This window comes from Pholcus phalangioides, unplaced genomic scaffold (assembly GCF_987345545.1).
Source record: "Pholcus phalangioides strain wild (caught in Gottingen) unplaced genomic scaffold, Ppha-v1.0 ptg000014l_1, whole genome shotgun sequence".
Lineage (NCBI taxonomy): Eukaryota > Metazoa > Arthropoda > Arachnida > Araneae > Pholcidae > Pholcus > Pholcus phalangioides.
This window is the reverse complement of record NW_028301607.1, coordinates 22,165,094-22,182,485: the sequence shown is the minus strand read 5'-3', so window position 1 is coordinate 22,182,485 and position 17,392 is coordinate 22,165,094. Positions and strand designations below refer to the sequence as shown.

General features: G+C 35.0%; 1 protein-coding gene across 2 annotated transcripts; it reads right to left on the bottom strand.

Moving 5' to 3' along the window:
- Nucleotides 1-1,513: 1,513 nt before the first annotated feature.
- LOC149078278 (tumor protein p63-regulated gene 1-like protein) lies at nucleotides 1,514-16,537 on the bottom strand. Of its 2 annotated transcripts, XM_089241913.1 has the most exons (6): nucleotides 16,256-16,521; nucleotides 13,373-13,485; nucleotides 11,815-11,906; nucleotides 11,362-11,538; nucleotides 7,861-7,989; nucleotides 1,514-6,225 (listed from the first exon to the last, which is right to left on the bottom strand). In XM_089241913.1, exons 1-6 carry the CDS (start codon nucleotides 16,446-16,448, stop codon nucleotides 5,850-5,852), a joined length of 1,080 nt encoding a protein of 359 aa, XP_089098039.1. In that variant the 5' UTR covers nucleotides 16,449-16,521; the 3' UTR covers nucleotides 1,514-5,849. The 2 variants fall into 2 exon arrangements, with proteins under 2 accessions (XP_089098039.1, XP_089098040.1); XM_089241914.1 differs by lacking the exon at nucleotides 7,861-7,989 and having other exon boundaries at nucleotides 16,256-16,537.
- Between the last annotated feature and the right edge of the window lie 855 nt (nucleotides 16,538-17,392).

Sequence of the window (17,392 nt, the reverse complement as noted above, 5' to 3'; positions counted from 1 at the left end):
AATATCTTTTTTTATCTCCTCCAGGTATAGCAAACCAACCCCTCGGCATGGCCCCCACAAGGGCAGGGCTGACAAGGCTCTAGCCGTGGGGCCCGGGACAATTTTCATTTTTTGCTTTTCCAGCTATAAATTAACTATAGAAGGGCCCGTGAAAAGTCTACTGAGGGGACAGCAAAAGATTCCAACCTAGGGGCCATGCCCCTCGGTTCCTTGAATTTGTTGTACTGGATGTGATTTGAAACCAGCTAGTCTTTATAATGAAGTTTTCTACTGAACTCTTTCTTTCTTGAGCTATGCATTCATAACCCTTACAGCAGCTATATGACGAGATATCTAGCCCAACTTGCCCTTTATTTCGGCAATTCAAGTTTTACCTGGTGTTCTCAAAATAGTCTTATTTCGAAAAATGCTGAGCCCACACTTGTAAATACCTTCCCTCCTCCAACCTATCAGATCAACTGCCAGTGGGCGGAGTCAGCTTTTAAGTTTGAAAACAGAAGATTGGGGAAAAAATTATTCTACTTAAAAAAGCAGGTGGCATTTTGCAGAAAGTTGTGATTTCCACTCTGTGGCAGTTTCAATGCAGATCAGGGAAATTTAAAAAACTGTTTAAAGGGGGGGGGGGAAGTAAAACCTTCATTTTTAATATGAAAAAATATTTAACTTTTTATACAACTTTTTTTATAAAATGACTTGAAAATTCAAGGGATTCAATTATTTTCAATTTATTACCAATTCCATTTAAAGCACACTGACTGCTAAAACTGAACCAAACCTTGATGTATTGATGATGTAATGAAACTTTGGAAAGGTGATTTCTGCTCAAGGTCAACTTTATTTTACTCAAAAAAAAAAGAAAAAGATATCAAAATAATATATAGAAATTATGAAATCTCCCTTCTCCATCAACTACCAACATCTCCTCGAACAAAAGTAACTCCACTCATATTTGTGAAAACAAACCATATCTTTAATTACCAACGGAGAGAACAAGAAAACCACATTCTCTCTCTCTCTCGAGCACACACATCATATTTTTCCATGAAAAATCCTCCGGCCTTTGTCACCAGAGATGCACCCCCCCCCCTACATCTCTTCTTTTCTTCCGTTCCTCCGGGCCCCCCAACAAGAATTCACTCCCCCGCAGTCTCTTTTCTCTCGATCAGTTCTTTCCTGTAAGACCCCTAGGCATGACAGAAATATTTAGTTCAGCATTTCTGCCTTAAAAATTTCTACTGGGGGTGAGGAAATTTCATCAGTGTTAAATCTATGTTCATCCAGATCCATTTCTGATCATCACATGCCAATCTGCTTCAACCATTTGTTTGGTGCTGACTTGCTTATATACATTTCATTTTTCAACCCTAAAACAACCAACTCTGATCTAAATGGTTTGAATTTCTAATGTCTGAATGAACATAATGTCTCTCAGACTTATTTTACATAATTGGTACAATAAGGTGTTCATAAAATAAGAAAATAAGCTCAAAATAAAAAAAAAGTTTTTCAAACAAAAAGAAAAGAATGTTTTATTCAGACAAAACAATTTCAAAATCATGATTTCATGCACTCATTCAATACTTGAAAATTCCACTTTCAATCCTCTGACTAGAATCCAAAAACAGCTCAAATCAATGCAAGATTTTAATTCAAACATCATATATGTTAGTGCACTAATCAACTTTTCCATTGAATACATAGTTTGAAAACAACCAAATCATAATTATTACAGCAATCACAAAAGAAAAAAAAAAACTCAACTATTTTGCCATACGTGAAAACTGAAAAGCTAAATAAAAAAACAAATGACTAATAAATACACATTATAATTTGGTTTATGTGTTGGTCCATAACACAGGGGGGAAAAAACAAAAAAAACAATTTTTTCAGAAAATATAAGTCATGTAAAATGATCAAATAAAGCTTGATAAGTCATGTTTGGGCCGATAAGCTATAACCTTCAGGATAAAATTCAAATTTAGTGATACAAAAGTTTTGAAAGTTGTGTCCAAACTTGTTACACGGTCAAATCCCATTTTAACGAATACTGTTATAGTGAAAAAAAATCTTGTTTTAACAAACACTTTCATAATCCTCCCCCAGATAAACTTACATAGGAACAATGCAAAAACTTAGAATTTCTTTGTAACAAAATTTTGTCATAACGAAGTGATTTCTCCAGTTTCTTGGAGTTTGTTATAATCGGGGAATCAACTGTATATTTAAATACTTTCCATAAAAACCAGTTAGAATCTGGTAAACTTAAGGATAAATGGAATAAACATGGGCAATTCAAAGGTTTGGCAGTTTATCAGCAAGTTGTTACTTTGTAGTTTACAAAACATCAACAGTTGATATTTCTAAACTTCACAACAAAAAACAGTGAACCTATTTAGAGATACTCGTTTGGCAAGGGAAGTTATACCAGTACAAACAAGTAGGAAAATTAAAAACATTATCATTTCTTGACTCCACATTCACATGAATGAAAAAAAGAACTTTCTCCACTCTACATATATCATTGTCAATGTTTTAACATCAAGAAATATAAAGGAGACTACAATGGTCCATTACTGATATTTAATGACTGGGATCCCCACCTTCACCACCCATTCATTTGAGACATTGCAATCTTACATAAAATTTCAATTTTATAGGAATTAGAGCCTTTGACTAGTATATGAAGACTAGTACCGGGAATAAAATGGAGATGTATGCTAATGTTTTCTAAACATGGCATATTAATTTGACTTCAGGTTTCCTTGAAAAATGTCAAGATCAAGTGCAGCATTTGCAACTGCTGTTCATTGCTTAAAAACATTCACAATTCTCTCAAAAACTATAATATAGAGTAATCTTCTTGTTTTTCCTTACGGTAATGCCAGTGAGCAGAGAAAAGAAAGAAGAAAACTATTTCATGATTAATAATTGAACATTCAAATAACCCAAACACATATTAAAAATTATTCTGTATGTTGTGTTTGCTTATAAACCTCTGAAAGGTCTCTAAAAACCATTGTGAATTAATTACATTAATTTCACACTTATATGCAGGTACACATACACAAGGGTATATTAATCCATACATGTACAAACATATTTAATTGAAAAAGAAAAAAAAACCAATAATCTTTACAGTTATTTACATAATAGCTCAAAATGAGACAAAATTAAATCTGATATTTTTCAAGTAAAACAAAGTGTAAATACAGTCAAACCCTGCTATAACAAACTTCAAAGGGACCAAATAATTATGTGTACCCTCAATTCAATGGACCTGGATTCTATGGTGTTTGGATTTAACAAATAAAATTCTGTGGCTATTATTTTCATTGTTTTGACTTCCTCAAATAAAATCCTAAATAGATATATCCATAAAACTTATTATATAATTGTTATTTTTACCAAACCATTAACAGCTCTAACATAGCTACTATCCAGATGTATAACAAAGTTCACATAAAAAGAAATTTTTCAAAAAGTTGCAATGATTATATTAGAACACAAAATGTATTAAGGTGACGTAAAAGGAGTCAAGGTGCTGGGAAATCTGTGCAGATCAAAATAGTCTACCATCTTTAATTTTATTGATGCATGGGAAAAGGAAAACAAAACAATGACTATTCCTAATAGAAAAATTGACTTGGCAATGGACAAAATTGATACAATATTACAAAATCTGAAGAGAAATTCTTCAACTTTAATTCCAAAGGTTTCAAGACAATCATGAAGATAACAATGGGGATTTCGGTGAAAATGGTGTTGAATAATTGTTACAGACCAGTGTCACGCAAAAGTTGAAAAAAAAACCATTTTATATTAATAAATTTTTATTCATCTGAAAATGCTGTGTGTGTGTGTGTAAATCCTCTATTTAATTTTTAAGTAATTGTGTTCAAATGAAATTACTGATTTAACACCACCCCCTCAGTCTTATTAGTTTAATAAATAATAAAGCAAGGATTTATAGTGTTTTCTAAAGTTGATCAACAAAAATACATATATATATAGGTTTTAAGACACCTGAATAGTGATATATGGCAAATATTCTGTATTTCTCCAATATTCTGCGCAGCTGTAAGCTTGAGCAATTGACCTAATCCATTTTGAATGGGAATACATAGTTTTCACATTTATTTGCCATTTTGTACAGAAGTTTAAAAAAACTTGCTTTATTTTTCTACGTTTTTGTTTGATTTCTTATCAGGTTCTGTCATTACTCAATTTCAATTTGTTAATCATAACATGTGCAGTTTTGTACGCACATGTACTGTTTACAACAGCATCAACTTTAATTTGGATTGGCTTAGACGTTTGACTGTAATGCAGGTTTGTTTGGAATAGGTTTATGATTTTTGACAGATTTTTTTTTTCTTTTGCAGCCATATTGCTATTTTTGCTGTGCATGCACGAATATTAACAGAATTTATACAGAAGCAATTTCAGGAAAAATTGTTGAAGCTTAGCATGGCTGTATTACCGTTGGTTACTTTTGTAAAAAATATTAAAATAAAGTATATATACACACACAGTAGTCATGATAGAAAGAAAAACGTGCATGGGGTGATTGATGGACATCTTGTACAGTGTCCCAAAAAAGAAAAACTGCTAGCAGGAATTTAAATAATCTGCATTCTAGTATGAAAAATGCACAAGACACCTTATAAAAACCCCCACATGAGGCACTGAAGCATATAATATGAGTGCCTTAATTGATGTAAGAAACTCAATTCAGTATTTGAGTCAAAAAACGTCTGTGAGACTGTGTCAAAATGATGTTTTTCCCAGAACATATATTGTTACATTATCCAGGTTTATTTTCAGAACAATAAATTGTTTAAAGAAGTTAGAAGACTGGTCTTGTGAGAAGTTTGATGAACCAGAGCGAACAAGCCAACTCAATAATCAACTAAAGAGTTGAGAAGTTTTCATAATGATCACATAATGTTCTGAAAGGTAGACAAAAGACAAAAAGCTGTTGTTACCCCCTAGGAATTCAGGGAAGAGAGTTTGAACATTTATTGTAGTTTATAATCAAATAAATAAGTTTTTCGAATTTGATTGCAAATTTTCAAAAATCCACCAGTTTTTTTGGACACCCTGTATTTACATGACTCAAGGATGTGCGCAAGAGGAAGAGAGCCTTGGGTGCATTGTGTGTCCATGAATGGGGGAAGAGTAAACACCAATAAACATTGCGATATCCAATTTTCATGCTTTTTGAAGTTTGCTAAAACCATTTAAAATAGCATTATTGTATGCATGAGGAAACCTGACTGATAATGAAAACCTTGTTATATACATATGTATGGAGATTTGCAACAACAAGGTTTGATTGAATTTACTGCATTTTACAATACTTGCAAAATTAATTCCATACGAGCCTTCATTAAAAATACTAATTCACAAACAGGTCTGGCACGATGCATCAATTAAATATGTTTTTGAAGATGCAATGCAGACAAATGCTCCATTCTGCTCTCTCTGCATTTGATATATTTTACTAAACATCAACAGAGATGAGAAATCATGAATGCTCAATCACAATACTTTCATGTCCATATATATATATAATTAGCATAAACTGGCGATAAAATATAGATATGTTGCAACATTAATATAATACTTAGAAAAGGTTAGAAATACAAAGACAGATGAAAATGCCATGGCAATACTATGCTAAACACATTTACAAAACCTTGACATGGGGGTAAAGACCCACAAAAATGATAAATATATTTTCATTTATATATTATGCACCAAAAATACGATAAATCAATTGCTTTTTCATCATCCAATTTCAACCGTATTGGTAAGTTATAAGTAAAGATAGAGAATGGAAAACGCTTTCAAAAACTCACTTTGCCACGTGATTTGAAAAATCCAAGTTCGTTAGCATTATGGAGCGCTGCAACCAAACCTGCATAGCTCTCAATGATTATAGGTTGGTACAATATGTTGCAAGGACCGGGAATGATGGAGTCTTCGGTAGGAGACGAAGGCGTTGCTGCTGCTGGTCTTTCTACGCTATCCATGACTTCTATCAATTTCTTAGAGAAATCCTCGATGTCATAGTTGTTGCTGGAACCAGTCTCTGTTTTAAGCAGTGGGTGAGATGTATATGTGACCCATGGGATGTCTCTACTCCATGGATTCCACCTTTTCAAAACTGGTATGGGATGCACTTGGCTCCATGAGCATTGCACGCCAAGTTGATTTCTGGTGCTATGGGTGTAGGGAATAACAATTTTGCAGTATAATATTAGCAAAGCAAAAAAATCAACTTTATAGTGCTAGATTAAGAAATTCTTATGCCATAAAAACTACACTACTTTAGATTGAAATATTTTTTATCAAAATCATTCAAATTAAATTTCAGCTAAATGAGCTCACAGGGTTTAAAAAATAGTTTGATCTCAAGAAATCATTTGTTTTGAGACCAAAATTCCTTATATTAGTGGTTTCTAAACTGTGCTCAGTGGAAAGATAAGAAAAGGAGGGAACTTTATTGTACATTCAAGGCTCAATAAACAATGAAAATAGCTAATTTAAAATTTTTATTTAAATCCTTTTGTACATTTCGACACACAACAGGTGTCATCTTCAGAGAAAAAAAGAAAACGTTTGCAAAAAACAGCTATAAAATCTCAATGATCTGGGGTTCTCATCACAACTAGCCTGACACTGTTCCACGGTTTGCTCACAGGATCATGTCTGTCTGGGTCACCAATTGTTGTAGAAGGAATGTGGCGGTTGAAGACAAACACTTTCTTCTACAATTCAAAGATATAATTAACATTTATTATACAATTAAATTTACAGAATCTACAAGAACGACCATGTGACTGTCTCATTTGAGCAGCACAACCCAAGTTCAGTCGCACCATCACACAGGTGTGCTCTTTTTCCTTTACGCAGACAACGCCATCCAGTGGTGGGCGCTGCCGCCACAATTGATAGCACATCCAACCAAATAAGATGCTAAGATCTTTTTCCTCAGAAGATGGCACCCATTGTGTGTTGAAAAAAATGTAAAGATTTAAAGTTAAAAAACTATATTTGCAATTTTTGTTGTTTAATTGAGCTTTGAACATTATTCAAGCATTTATATTTGAACGTATAACGTTCTGTGACACTCCAGTGGCTGTACTTGAAAAGAACCAATCTTGTGTACATGTTTCATTCAAGAGATTGGTTCAATTACTTTGTGCAATGTTTAATGCATTTCTTCTGCTGACATTATACCAAGGAAAGCATAAACTTGATGATTTCACACTACGGATGCAGATCAATTGAATTTTGCCCTTGTGTGCATCATACAAGCTTTCATAGTCATTCAGAATGAATGATAAGATACATGATAGAATGAGAAGACTTACCTGACTGAAAATAAGTTGCTTAAAGTAAGTAGGTGCCTTTTGGCAATAATTGATTAGTAAATAGATTTGATTTGGATGACACGATATTAGAAAAATTTAGACAAGGAATTAAGAAACTATTTGCAATGACAAGGTTGAAAAATATAAAAATGAAAATGTTTATATGTTATAACTACCATTGAAATTAAAGCATTCATAAATTTATGCAGAAAAACTGGGATGAAAATTGTGTGGCCAGTCAGGAGCATGCAGCAAACTAATAAAAACTGAGCACACAAAGTAAAAGAAATAAAAGTGAGGTGGCATCACAAAGCTAAATGATCATAAGATAATTTCCAAAAGTGATACAAGCATTTCCTATAGTCTAAGATAAACACATGCTTGTATAATATGAAGAATCCAAATGCAAAACAGAAATGGGGAATAGGGTGGAAAAAGAAACTAAAAAGTTGAACACACACACACGTATAAGAAATCTGACCTCAATCTGCCACTAACAACAGTAAGTTTCTGAGGCCGGTTGTTGTTAGCTGATGGTCGGGTATTTTTTCCTTGGATAATTTTTTGCACAATTCTCTGCTTAACAAAATCCACGGCTCCATTTATTTTCCTATACATGTACAAAAAGCAGCCTTTTTGAAAAGCATTACATGCAAAGTAATGCAATCGCTCGATATACGTCAGGGTTTCCCACTGCCAATCCATCACCGAACTAAATAGTGAGTGTCTGCCAAACAGTGCATCAATTTTGTTAATGTTTTCCTCCTTTTTGACTAGTTTTTTTTTCATTTTTTGTGGGATTCACAAAACTGCTATGTATAATATAAAAAATATAGTGGGAACCCTGATGTACATCATACAAATTAGTGTTATCTAAGTCATGCAAAACAACATTCCTCCACACACAATTTGTTTCCACACATGGTACTATAATTTACAAATGTTTCAGCTTGCGAGTAATCAAAAAAAAAAAAATCATTTGCTTTGAACAAGTCAAACACGACAGAAATGAGTTAATTTGCTAACTCAATTTTAATGCGAGTAACAATATTGTGGATGCATGAAATGAATTAATTGGGGTATCTCCATTATATTTCATTAGTTTTATATGAAATTTGCTTCAAGATGTCTTTCACCAACAGATAAATTTTGTAAATCGACATACCATTACATATGATTCAAGTCAAAAAATAAGATTAAAATTTTTAGAATATTGAGGAAAGAGACTTTCTGGATATTATGCCAAGGCAAACTTTGGCAAGCAAATTTATTTGTGTCCCATCAAGAATGAAACCTAGGCCTTGCAAGCCAGGAAAGTATGCTAATCAATACACTATTTGTAGATGCACCAACAAGGAGAAAACATTGGGACTCCTCCTAACCAAATCATGGCCTGCCACTCTGCGTCAATGAAGAGATTTTAGCAGGTGGTGGAAGAAGATCTGGTCCATTGCTGAAGGCTGTGCATGTATGTGTTGTAAACTTAACGTGAAGTCTGTTTATGTGTAATGCTTGTTGTGTAGTGCTGCCATCTCCCTTCAATTTCTCTTACTATAAGGGAAGTGTAATGATTGAATGATTGTATCATTGTACACTGGACTCTAATTTACCTGGGTCCCGAGTTATTTGAAAAATCTGAGTCCCTTTTGAGTGAAAGTGGGTCTCTCTCAAAAAACATTTATCTTGAAAAAAGTTATGCCCCCCCCCGCCCCCCTACATAATTCACTGGTATCTCTATGAATTTTCTTCCAGTATAACCCAGGTTTTTGATCACCTGCTTATATTTCTTTGTTGAGACTGAGTGGTGGGTCATGTTCCGGGTAAGAGAAGAAGGTATCTGTGAATCAAGTATAAAATTCATTTCTAAAAACATGTTCTATCCAAAGGTTCATTTACTTTCATCGTCTACTAGTAGGAAAAACTTGCAAAAAGAAGCTCATAAGCACTGAGAATTTAATGTATGGAATTTTTATGACAGTTTTTGTGAAAAACATTATAAGCAGGATCAACTTTAATTAACAGTTAAAGACACACATTTATATATTTACTATTAATCAATGTATAAATTCCCTTCTGATTGATTTTACATTTTTTTAAAAATATCTTAGCATTTTCAATATCTTCTGATCAAATTTAAAGCAAATTAGATTCTCTCTCAGACACTTATCTTCTGATTCCCTATTCATACTTTGGCTTTCCTGGTAAAATGATTTTATTTTCCTTCCCTGATGGTCCACCATTCTGATCTGTCGCCATTTAACTGTCACATATTTTACATGGCCTTGGCATCAGCTACTCTGCATCTACATCCTCCAGTTTGAAGGGAAGCGAAAGAAAACATGAGAGAGAATGAAGAGGACATCTGCAAAATGCGCAGCGCACGACGCATTTGACTCCTCCAGAAGCAGTGGACCAATCATGCCCGACGTAAAGCGCTGTTGTGAGGCGTATTGCGCTCTGTGGGAAAACAGTCATGCTGCTTTTCTTATCAGTGAGTGGACGGCGCGTCGTGCTGGGTGAATTAAGTTGCGCGCAGAACAGGAAACTGGCTCCTAGGAAAACCCGACTTTATTCTTCAACAGCCCGCTTGTATATCAATACAGTACAGTGAACAAAGCAGTAAAACCAGTTTTTCAAGGATGCGCGATCATGATACACGTTAAAAGAAGAAAAAAAAGAAAAGGAAAAAGTTGGGGAGGTTTTTCTTTCTACTTTTTTCTTAGAACTAGGAAAGAACGCATCTGGATGACGCGTCAAATACTTGGAGTTTCTAGGGCATTATACGCGTCAATGGCATATCTGATTGTAGGCCTGTTGCTTTCTGTGGTGAGACTTTTCAACAGAGATCAGCTCGAAATTCACACCTTGAAGTTGGGAACCATAGAAAACCCAACTTCAGCCAACCACCAGCACTGTGGCAACAGTGGGATTCGAACCAGAGTCCTCGCAATACAAGTTTATCACTATGACCACAGCACAATAGTGGAGTCCTGTATATACGGGGTGACCTGGAATTTCAGTTAGGAAATTCAGGATTTTGGATTCGAATTCAGGATTTCAGTTATATTCATTAATTATAATTAATGAATATACAATGAAACATGCCCTCTCAATAATTATTGGGGGAGTCCATACAATATTTATTGAAGGGGCTCAAATACCTGAGTCCCCAGGTTCTAGTGCCAGCAGAGACACAACTTTCCTTTCCCCATAACAAATATACTAGTGTGATGTACTGCATAGAGACAGCCTTCCCTTGACTTCAATGGCTGTCCCAGGTAGCAATAGTTCAAAAAGAAAGATTTTTTTAGCAAATACATCTGGGAAAAAACTTTCTAGATACCATGCCGAGGCAAACATTTGTACAAGGTTTTCATTATTAGAATACTTTAAAGAAATCTCTTGCAGAACACTGAGATAATAAAATTTGGAATAAAAATAACAAACGAGCTTGAGATTTTGTCAATCCTCAGTAATAATTCACAACAGTCATATACAATGAATCTTTCTGATAATTATTCTTATTGAGATGTTAAGTGTATTATTCTAAATACACTGAATGGGTAAAACAATTATAATATCTAAAAAAACATCTGTTTAACAGCTTCTCTGATGTGGACAAGTTAATTCACTCTAATCAAGTTGGAGAAAAGACATTCAAGCTGATTTCTGCAATTATCATAGGATTTAGTCAGGAAACAAATTTTTGTTCTCCTGCCAGTTATCATTGTTCTTATTTTCATAGAGAGAGAGAGAGAGAGAGAGAGAGAGAGAAAGACCACGTTTTCTAAGTAAATTATGCAAAAGTGATAAAGAAAGGCTGGCAAATATTCAAACAGGAATGTTGAGTGGTAACAACAGGCCAAACACCCTCACCCAATGCTAAGATACAAATATTTTTGGCGTTTGTATTGGCATATATTAAATTTCAATTATAACACAGACACATAAATCTAAATACAGAAAAGAAATTGATACATACGGCATTAATGATTTATCAGGATACTTCAGTTCGCCAATGACTATCTGCTTGAATTGGGAAAGAGGCAAGCGCTTATAGTCGAGTAAACGAAGGGTAATGAAATCATACTTCAATGAAATCAGGCTATTTTCAGTAAGGAATATCATACGTTCTTTTTCAGTATCCCAATGATCTATCCTGCTCAAAGGAAGCAAAAAAAAAAAAAATTATAAGAAAGGTTAAGTACCTTAGTAAAATATATGTCTGAGTTTAAGTGAAAAACCAAGTAAAACATAGAACATATGCAGTTGAAGCTCATTACTGCAGAAACAAAGGGTCATTATTTTGTATTAACTAAATTTCATGCTACACTATACATTAAAAAACATTCTCTAATTGTTCTAAACCAACTTTGGAAGAAAATTCAATTGAACAAAAAAAAAACTAATAAATAAATAAAAATAAAAAACTTACTCAGTAAGGAGCCAGATACCCCGCAAATTACCATCAAGATTTTCTAGCATCACTGGTTGACATTGTTCTGCTGCTTTCTGAAGTGCACCTTCCTGCGCATTATGAAATTAACTATTCAGAAAAGTTACAAAAGTATTTGACAAAGAATCTGGGGAAAAATTTTCACACCCTGGACGTTTTTAGATATTCCCCGAACTCTAATAACTTAATTTAAAGTAATGAAAATTTCAGCAGCTTCCTCCTTATAACACACATATTCCAATATTGTGCAACTTTTATTAGAACCACTGTTAAAAATTTAATTGGCATTAAACCCGAGATAAAGTCATCAGGTGGTAGTGCAATGCTTTCAGTAATATCATGTTTTTAATCTCTGTGTATTAACATGCATGATATAAAAAGGGATTATGACAGGATTTTGATTGTTAAACTGGTTGTACCTGCAAACAAATTAAGTGGCTGTCCAGGTGCACATCTAAAGGCCTATTCACACACATCGGTCGCAGCCCATCTTTGCTCAAAGAGATCAGTTTCACCTTAGTAAAATATATACAGTCTAACCCTGTTGTAGCGCCAACCCAGCTTACTGCCCCCCCCCCCTAACTTTCAGTGAATAAATCTTCCATATAGGGATTATAATGTGAAAAACCTGGTTTTAGCACCAACTCCACATCATTTTGCCTTTTTTTTTCCAACGGAAATGAGGATTAATCTTTTTCATTACACAGTAATTATCGGTCAACATAACAACAGTTTAGAGCAAAAGACTTAAAAAATAAAAAACGGTGTGGTTGAAGGGAGGGGGGACATGAATACCTGAACCTGTATAGGGACCTTACAGCCAAACAACCAACCTATTCAAAGAAAGCCAGCACAAACTATGTCATTCATGGAAATGAAAATAATCTTATGGGACTCCTTACAAAGTATTCTCAGAACCCCAAGAGTCTGTGTACCACAGGTCCAAAAACACTGCAATAAAGTATTCCTTCACACCCAAGAAGGATAACAAAATTCTACACATTCAACAATCATGGAAATAATATATTCTTTTATTCAAGTTATAAATTAAAATAAATGATAGTCCTCAAACGATGAGAAAGGACATGTCACCGGATATCCTACACATTACCATTCTATATTTACAATAGTTTAGGAAAAGCAGTCTAGGAAACAAGGGCGCTCACTTAAGTTTAATGCAGGGTTTGACAAATCAAGAAAAAAATCTAGGTGTCAACCAAATATTTTTGGACAAAAGAGTATTTCTTTTGCCTGGGCTAGTAATCACACAGAGAAAATTTTAGGCGCCAATATCAATCTTTTAGTTGCCATGGCAACCTGGCATCTCAGATTTGTCAAGCCCTTGTTTATTTTGATTTAAAGAGAACTATAAAAATTTTAAATCACATTCAGCTTCTTTGAAAAATTGAATAAACATTTTTGTACAGGTGATGTACTGATGCAAAACATATAAAACATTCAAAAACTCAATGAAAACTTATGAATTAAATAATAAAAACAAATATTTATTTTTCCCAAAGCATATTTTGATACTGACTCTGACAGCAAAGAACTCTTGAACTTCACTTCGGTGTGGCATTCTCAAAGAAGCAGATCGTTGTCTATTAGCACCATCAGAATTTGCACCCTCTGCAACATTGGCATTGACATCTTCATGCAAAAATAAAACAGATTGTGTTACACACAAAAGAGAAACAACAAATTCAAGTCAATAATAATAATGTGATGCAATCAGTGGCGTATTTACAGGGGGCTATAGCTCAGTATGTCAAGTTGAAAGGGGCAGCAAATTTGAGAAATTGGTGGCCAAGAAAATTAGTAGAATGGGAGAAAGGCGACAAACTTTGTTTAACCCTAAATAAATCTGCTTCTGCCGAGACAGTAAGGGACTAGGTCAGTGAGTGACCAAAAGAGTGGGCAAGTGAATGAACAAAAGTGTGATCGAGACAGTTTGAAAGCATATGAATGTCCAAAAAATAGCATAGAGCATGTGTAAAACTATAAATGATCAAAAGGGTGACATAGAGTGACTATTTTCAAAGTTAAAATTTTCCAAAGAGCTGCACAGTTGTGTGATCCAGGTCAATTACTACCAAAGGTTTTGTCCATATTTGTGACAGTAATTTCTGAACAGCTGAGTAGATAGCATACTATAAAGATCAATACAAGTTGAAGAAAAATTTAGGAGCCAAGCATGACTTTGTTCACAAGAAAAATGATCCTAAATAATGTTTTCTCAACTTTTCCGAGAATATCTTTTTTATGTTAAAAGATGGACTGTCATGAAATCAGAAAACTTTTCATCATTCTACTGTAAATTGTAAAACTCCAATTTACCACCAGTAATGTTTCTGTAGTGGAAAGAACGTTACTTTTCACAATTTTTTTTCTTGCCTCCACACTTCTTCCCCCTTAAGTCACCTCATAGTGTATTATCTGTAGGGCTCGGATTTCTATGTCTTTTTGCATATTTTTTTATTTTTTACATATTTCACTATTTTTACATATAGAGCATATTTTCAAAATTTTAAGGCACATTTTGCATATTTCATGGTTTTTTTTTTAATAAAAAGTAAATTTCTTCCTCACTATTCCCATCCTGCTTCAGACTAGTTTTTGCGGTTCCTGCCTCTGACAAGAGCTCTTAGGGCTAGGATTTTTATGAACTAAAAATGGAACGTCGTTGCTGATTGGTAAAAAATCATGAAATTTGAGTTTTTCAACCAATTAGCAATGACATTGAATTTTTGGAGCATAAAAATACTAGCCCTTCCATGACACTGGCGTGTGGCTGTAAAGAGACTAATCATCTGAATCAGTGAGGTAACTTGTGCGAAAAATTGATAAATGGGAGGAATTTTTAACGTTTGTGGGAAATTTTGAGTTTTTACCAAATAAGAAAATTATTTATTTATGTCCGACATAAAGCGCTGACATAAAGCATCTTGTGTCCTGTAGGAAAAGTTATGCTTTTTCTATTGGTGAGTGAAAGGCATGCAATGCTGGGCGATTCACATTGTATGCAGTGCAGAAAACCTACTCCTAGAAAACAAAGCTTAATCAATATATTGGGAATTTAATGTCAGGTATTGTCTACACTGAGTAGAGCCACACATAAATTTAACAAACCTTTTGATACTACACACTTTGTAGTAAATTATCCATGGCAATAAACTGGAGTTGTGCTAGATTTGAATAAAATATTTTGTATTAATTAATAATCTTGGTATAAAAAATAAAGCCCGGACTATATTTTACATAATAAACCGATCGGGGCATAAAAGTGATAACAACAAATGATAACAAATAGAACAATACCTGTCAACAGGAGAAGAAAATAATCCAGGCAATGGGGGGGGGGAGACAAAATAGAATGGCAGCTGTTTCAAATAGAAGCCCTTGAAACATAAGGAGCCTGTTTGGCGGAACTAGTGCCACATGGAAACAGCAATTCTAGAAAAATGTAGAAAATATTTGGCAACCCAGTACCATTATGTCGGCCTTGGCAACTTATTGTCAGAAAAAAGTTTGATAAGGGAAGTGACCAACAACCCAAAGCTGTTCCCGCAACATCATTTCTGACGAGTTTAGTTTTATTTGACTTTTATGTTTTGACAAACATATAAAGTCTCATTAATTGTTTTTCATACATTACGACCCCACTTTGTTCAAACTGAGCACAACTCTGGGTTTATCCCCATGGGGAAATTTACTACTGAATGCATTGGGTTTGAAGTGTGCATGTTTACATAGTGCAGTCTGAGTGCTGCATGTAGAATTTTTAGTGCTGCCACCTAGGCCTATACTATAAACACGACTTGAGAAAAACCCCATCGTAGGGAACTTGTTGCAAAATGTAGGCGGTGAGGCCTGGGTGGGTCCATGCCCTAAAGAAGGACCTGGTTTTATGGGTGGTTTTGTTGGATTCTCTTTCTCACTGTAAGTGTTAGTCACTAATATAAAATCTTTATTTCTTCACACCTTAATTTTTCTTCTCAGCTCTTCAAACCACCTGTCATGGCCCCTTTCTCCGTTTTCTTCCGTGGCCCCCCTTGAAGTATCCTAGTACCCCCGGTTGAGAACCACTGCTATAAATCACCGGTTCTAAGTCATTTTTGACTCGCGGAGCTCTTTTTAGAGTATAATTTTCATGGCGGAGCTCCGCAGGACTCGTTTTATTATTTACTTATAAAGTTTACCGATTCATTTTATTTTCCTCGAGAGGCCGCGGAGCACCAAGGGAAACGCTGCTTTAAATGATGAGTGAAATATTGAAAAGTTGCAGCTCCATTCGGTGATTTTTCTCCCATTTCCCACGCTTCTCCTAAAACAGCGTGGAAATCCAATGCATTGCGGAACCAAATACAAAACCCTCAAGTATTTGTATGTCATAGAATTCTTTCATAGAAGAAATACGAACCATTGGCGGCGGTGACGATGTTCGGGCTGGGTTCGAAAGAAGGCGAAGTCTCTTGGGACAGCGATAACGTAGCGCCCCTGAATTCGGCCTCGCTGCAGTCTTCCAGACGATCGAAATCGCTGCTCGCGGTGCTACTCGCTGCTTGATTGTCGTTGTTACTCAATCTTATGTCTCGCATATTATTTTCGGCCATTATCAAAACCAGACGACTGCGATTGCTCCCACAAAAACACCACGGATTGTAAACAAATGAAACTATTTCTTGCTCTTCTTACCGGACCTCGGTAATTACGTTGGTCTTCCTGCCTGGTTTCCCGAAATTTTTCAATGAATCCTTTGCGGTAGACTGACCATATTTTCTAGAGAGAAATACGGGACATCGATAATTATTGCCAAAAATGACGCCAAAAGTAAACAAAGTTGCCAAATATTGCCGAAATTACGGGAAAATCACAATGTCGGGAAATGAAGCATTCTGCAAATTGCAGTGGATTAAAATGAATTCCGTGAAATCATTTTAATCCCCTTGGTATAACGTTCACCATGACAAATGCGAGAGATTAATACTTATATATAGCTGTAATTATAATATTGTATGGTCACCCTACTTTGTGGTGTACTCGCAGGGTAGGCCACCATTTTAACTTTCTCGGGGGGGGGCAAAGAACATATACTCATGCATGTATATATATATATACAGTATATATTTCATCTTGTTTCTCTCCCCCCCCCCAAAAGACGGACCTGGTGCAGGGGCGGCTCGAGAAAATCTCCACCCATGTGGAACCTATTTTTGGTACTCCCCAGGCCCGTAGCCAGAAATTTCGTTCTGGGGGTGACAGGTGGGTCTGGTAACAACTTTATAATTGGGCTTCGGGCACACGGAGATAAGAGTAAAAATTAAATTTTTTCATTTTAAGAACTATACAACCCTTCGCACCATAAAAGGTATATACATATATATCTGACTTCTACGCATCAATTGGACACTTTTTCTAATTGGAAGTACGCCTCTGGAATCAACGGTTCGCCAGTAAAATACCATACACCAGGGGCGTAGCCAGAAATTTCGTTCGGGGGGGGGGGGACCAAAGTGACAGAACAATGGTTTTGGCCATCTTTTTCCCTTTTTTCGGT

Excerpts from the sequence above, each read along its gene's own strand:
- LOC149078278 (XM_089241913.1), bottom strand. The coding sequence starts at position 16,448 with ATGGCCGAAAATAATATGCGAGACATAAGATTGAGTAACAACGACAAT. Across the intron at positions 13,486-16,255 it reads CATCGTCACCGCCGCCAATG|ATGTCAATGCCAATGTTGCA; the intron begins GTTCGTATTTCT and ends TTTTGCATGAAG. Across the intron at positions 11,907-13,372 it reads AAGAGTTCTTTGCTGTCAGA|GAAGGTGCACTTCAGAAAGC; the intron begins GTCAGTATCAAA and ends CATAATGCGCAG.